At 35.8% G+C, this 5,273-nt stretch overlaps 1 protein-coding gene across 1 annotated transcript in view; it reads left to right on the forward strand.

Annotated features, from left to right (window-relative positions):
- Positions 1-664: 664 nt before the first annotated feature.
- The window catches only part of LOC106519594 (cell division control protein 42 homolog), a gene marked incomplete in the record, with an annotated part of 12,688 nt that continues 8,079 nt past the window's right edge, over positions 665-5,273 (forward strand). Inside the window, 2 exon segments of the mRNA XM_014011331.1 lie at positions 665-718; positions 4,193-4,297. Coding sequence (XP_013866785.1) covers positions 4,193-4,297 — 105 coding nt within the window.

Here is a 5,273-nt window from a genome sequence, read left to right on the forward strand (position 1 = left end):
ATAATAATAATAATAATAATAATAATAATAATAATAATAATAATAATAATGTGCATGCATAAATATTTTTGATAACAATAGGATTTCAAAAATTATGTAAATCTATACCAAACCCAATAAAACAACTGCTACTAACTAAAAAGAACTACTTCTTAATTAAACAATTTTACTGCACTGATTGCATGCTTTAGATATAAAATACAAGAAATTATAGAAGCACACATAACTACTGTCGTCATTAAAATATTTGGGTGAATTTGATTGATTTTTCTTTTTAACATAGTGCTAAAGTTTTAATATATATTTTAATATATGGTTTTAATATATAAATGGATGTATATGGGTAGAAATACTGCAGAGTAGAAGCTAAACTGAAAACAAAAAAATGCATTCTGTCGGATAATGCCTAGAGGTTAATATTTCAGATTTGTCAACACATATTTATGACAAAATGTCAGACAGACTTCATCTAACACTGATTTATGAACCATTCAAGAGTAAAAAGAAAAGAACGTCAGCTTTGTATTTTTAGAAACCAAACGCTTGTTACACGTAATTATCATTTAGGTATTTATAAAAAAAAAAAAAAGAAAAAGAAAGAAAGAAATCCAGGCGTATTTGAACACAACACAGTTCATTTTTCCGACTTCCTGTCTGAGCGCAACTACAGGAAGCACTTGAACGCACCACCGCATTACGACAGCACGGAGGGGAAAAGGTAGGCGCTGTCACCTTCATTGTCTGTAACTTTTTCGTCACAAATACAGAAATATTAACAGAAAATAACGACRTGATTAGAGTAACTCTTTCTGATGCGATGGTTTGTATTTTTAGTCTTCTTACAGGTAATTTATTCTAGCCGGCGGATGTCAAAACAAGCGGCTAACTTWAGCTAACTTTAAGCTAACATCATAAATCTCTGCTTGAAGTTACCTGAGAGATATTTTTAATAAAACAAAACAACCACTGAACTTCAGGATACATTTGCTCAAAGTTTATAGGTGTGTGTGTACGGTTGTCTTAATTTATCAAAATGATTTTAAACTAATTGTTTTGCTTTGCGAAGATAGTATTCGACCTACCATTGCTACGTCTTATAGTTTGAAGTGATTACGCAATAATTAGTTTATTAAAAACGATTTTATCTAGATTTATCGTTTGGTTTAGATTCAAATACATTTTTTCTTACTGTTCAGCTGGTTTTTGACAAGTATATCATCTTAAACTTTTTATGCGGAAGTGGCTGAAAAGTARAAACATCTGATTAAAATAATGAATTACTTGAAAGCTCAAAACCGTCTTAGAAATAACCTGAAACAATCTGAGGTTGATTTTTATTCCTGGGTGATTTCTTTAGTGTTAAATAAATATATTAATATGCCACATGTTCAGGTTCTCTTTGTACTGAAAGCATGTAAGTATTTCACCAATACATTCATGTTTTTCACTGTAGTTTGAGTTGATTTAGGTTTTCTAAATACATGTTTTAGATTAGATAAGGGCAACATCTTACAGTGATTGTCACTATTTATATGTTTTGTGCATGATTGATTTGATTATAATTATTTGCCTAAACAAACAAAACAAATTGAACTATTATTCCATCTTCAAAGAGTCTAACAACTATTCTAAATTATGTGTTATTATTAACAAAATATTTTTGGAGGTATATTAATCTGGATATGGATGTTATATTTGTACAGATTATTATTATTGTTATTTTTCTTTTCATTTTAAACTCACCTGCAAACTTGGTTTTAATTTAGATTATTTGTAATAAATATGATTATGTACAAATATGGCATATCTACTATTAACACATAGTACAAGATAATGTGTCTCTGTTTATAAACATGAATCAAAATAAATTTTAACATTAATGGTGAGCTGTAACTAAAGCTTTAGGGTTTGTAGTGAGATTTTAAATGTCAAGTTGTCATAATCTTTTTGGCTTATTAATATGTGTTGAAAGTAACAAACACAAATACTTGACTTATTTTTGACAGGAAAGAGTAAAAATAACTAATAGTTTGGAACAACTGAAACAGTTTTCTGCAAATCATCATTACATTTGTTAAATCTTTAAGTTCTGCTGTGAAATTGAAACTTTTATAGAAATACAGGRTATCAGTGTGGTTCTAAAATGAAACTTTAAAATGCTTTACAGTAAACGGGCCTGTCACTTATCATTTGCCGTGTCATTTTTTAAGGCTGATGTTGGCCAAACAGGACCAACTTGATATCGCAGATAACAGTGTGTGTGTGCAACAAACAAAAGCGCGTCAGGAAGACACGCTCCCCTCTAATGGTTCAGAATTGTTTTCTTGTGAGTGTGAATTACCACCGGGAAATGTTTCCTGGCATAATCAGTGTTATCGTCCCTGCAGCCTGTGACCAGTCGCCCCTGACTCATCAGAGCTCAGCTGAATGCTGCCGCAGCCAAACGAGCCAAACAAAGAGCCAGTGATGAAGCAGCCYCATACCTCTACAATTGTCCCCGGTAGAGAGGCAGCAGCCCGGCTGAGCGAGCTGCTCGCCGTCTGGGCGGTCACAGGTTGTGCCGTCAGCGTGTAGTCAACAACGCTGCACAGAGCCGCCGCTGTTTCTGTCAACTCGTCTGACACTTGGTTTCTGTTCGTAACATTCCTGTCAGACCTTCACGCTTTATGGCTCAAGGTTGCTGAAAGACGTGTGACAAGACAGAGAATGGCAGGAATTTATCTCAGCCATCATTTAAGTTGTTATCTGATTGGGTTCATTAAGCTTCCTCGGTTTGTGTTTAAAATATGTAAAGTTTCAGGTCAAACCTTTACATTAGACTTATAGTAAAGTTTATTTTACTAAGAAAATTACCATAGTTTCAAAAAGTCTGTGGACACCCACCAAATAAACCTAATTTCCTTTATTATTAATTCATTATAACTTGAATAAATTATAATTTATTTACAAATCACTGCAAAAAGAGCCTGTGATGGACTGGCAGCCTTTTCCAGGATGTATCCCACCTCTCATTCAAAAACGCCTGGATGTCGTTCAAACTTTTTAAATAAGAACCAAAAACAGTTACCCAAGATTATAGGGTTGRGCGATAAATCGATTTATCAATGACAATATGGCAGCTAGCAAAGAGGATCGTCCCAAAAAAGGCACTGTTTCTTCAGTTTTCTGGAACTSGTTAGGTTTTGCAACCTCAGACTTGGAGCAACAAACATCTGTTTGAAGGCTGTTGCTACAAAAAAGCAGGAGTACAACAAATTAGTTTCAACACCTGAAAAGAGGCACTCCGTTAAGTGGGAAAAAAATCGATTAAAATTGAATTTGGTATGAAAAAAAACAGATTTTTTTTTGGGCCGTATCACTCAGCCCTACAAGACTACTATGATTAAAATAAAGGAACTAGCTCCGTGGTCTTACATGGAAAAGGGGTAAAAACAGATAGACGTTATTATGGCAGGGATAAGACCCCAGCAGGCAAACACACATGAAAGATTTGGGATTTACGCCTCAGGATTACGAGACTGCAGCACCGACCACCGAGCYACCGCTGTGGGACATTTGTAAKGTCCGCTGCTTCTTGCACTATWGCTGTGTTTCCATCAATGTTTTTTCATGCGCATTTTGAAGTGTYGCATTAGAAAAGGTGGATGGAAACGGCAAAATTTGCAAMAACTTCCTCAAATTTGCAAAAAGGTTTTTACRCTSGYTTGAGGTGGTTTTTGGATTTTCCCAAAAAGAGTTAATGCACACAAAGATAGAAACACATTGAAGTTCTGACATAGCGATTGTTTACTTCGATCAGCTGTTCCTGCTGTCCAGTAATTGTAGCGGCTGCAGCTGGACCCTTCTCCCGCCAYCTGAGTCTTYCTGGATATTCCTGTAACATGAAAATAATTTAATTTCTTTGTCTACATCTCCAGACAGCCTGTAACATCAACACTAGCTGATCTGACAGAATAATTACGACTTTCCTGATAGTAGCAACACATTCCTGAAAACTTCTCTCCTGAGATGTGTCTCTGCGAGTTTGCGACTTTACTTCCTGTTTTCTACAGCCATGCGTAACATCAACGTCTGGTTTAATTACACTTGGTGTAGCCTGGTTGATTTGCTCCACACCAGTAGATGGAAACACGTCTGATGCGTATTTTTTTTGCAACATTTGTAATTAACTGCCTGCAACTTTCTTCCTCAGATGCAGACTATAAAGTGTGTGGTGGTGGGTGACGGTGCGGTGGGAAAGACCTGCCTTCTCATCTCCTACACAACCAACAAGTTTCCCTCGGAGTACGTCCCCACTGTGAGTAACCACTGGTACCAACAAGAACTCAACAGAAACCTGTTTACGGAGAGCCCATCAGAACTGACATGATGGTTTATAGTTTGCAAATGTGCAGCAACAGGATTTTCCATTTACTGTTTCTTTTTTTAAACACACTGTACTCAGCTCTTTCTGGTCTCACAGGAAGTCACACTTGTTTACAGTAACAAAACTAAGTAAACCAAAAACACATGATATATTTCCACCCTCTGCAGTAAACTGAAAGAGAAAGCATCACATCAGTTAATAAGTCCTAAATAGTTTTTGCACTTTTTACACCTTAAAACCTTCTACTTGTAGGCGTGGTTTCAGAGACTCAACTTCTTTCTTCCTTCCTGTGCGGATCAAAATAAATGTTGGTCATAATTAAAARTAATAGAGGTGTAATTTTTGACACTCAAGCTGTGTTTTGCTTCAGAAAAACATTACAGGAAAAAAAAAAGCTTTAAAGGGATCCCTGATTAGTTGTAACATTAGACTTTATTTGATAAACATACACTCAACGGCCACTTTATTAGGTACACCTGTCCAACTGCTCGTTAACACTTAATTTCTAATCAGCCAATCACATGGCGGCAACTCAGTGCATTTAGGCATGTAGACATGGTCAAGACAATCTCCTGCAGTTCAAACCGAGTCTTAATTTTTTCTACTTTTGATCATTCCTGAGAACCGTTGGCTGCATAAATAAATTGAGTTAAGAGTTGTAATCAGAGGTTGACACGATATGTCTTCGTGATGCTAAGTTTCCTACTGGTCATGACTAAACTACAAATCCCATGATAACTGCTGGCAAAAGCGGCACAGTTTACTTCCATGTTTTTGACCTCTTTGCTGCTACAACACCCCACATACAGGTGACTATTTACCTGCTCAAAAAAAAAAACAGAAGTTCAGTCATGTCCACTGCTTGTTGTTTAAACATGGGAAAGTGTGTTTTCAATGAGACTTGACT

This window comes from Austrofundulus limnaeus, unplaced genomic scaffold (genome assembly GCF_001266775.1).
Source record: "Austrofundulus limnaeus strain Quisiro unplaced genomic scaffold, Austrofundulus_limnaeus-1.0 Scaffold79, whole genome shotgun sequence".
Lineage (NCBI taxonomy): Eukaryota > Metazoa > Chordata > Actinopteri > Cyprinodontiformes > Rivulidae > Austrofundulus > Austrofundulus limnaeus.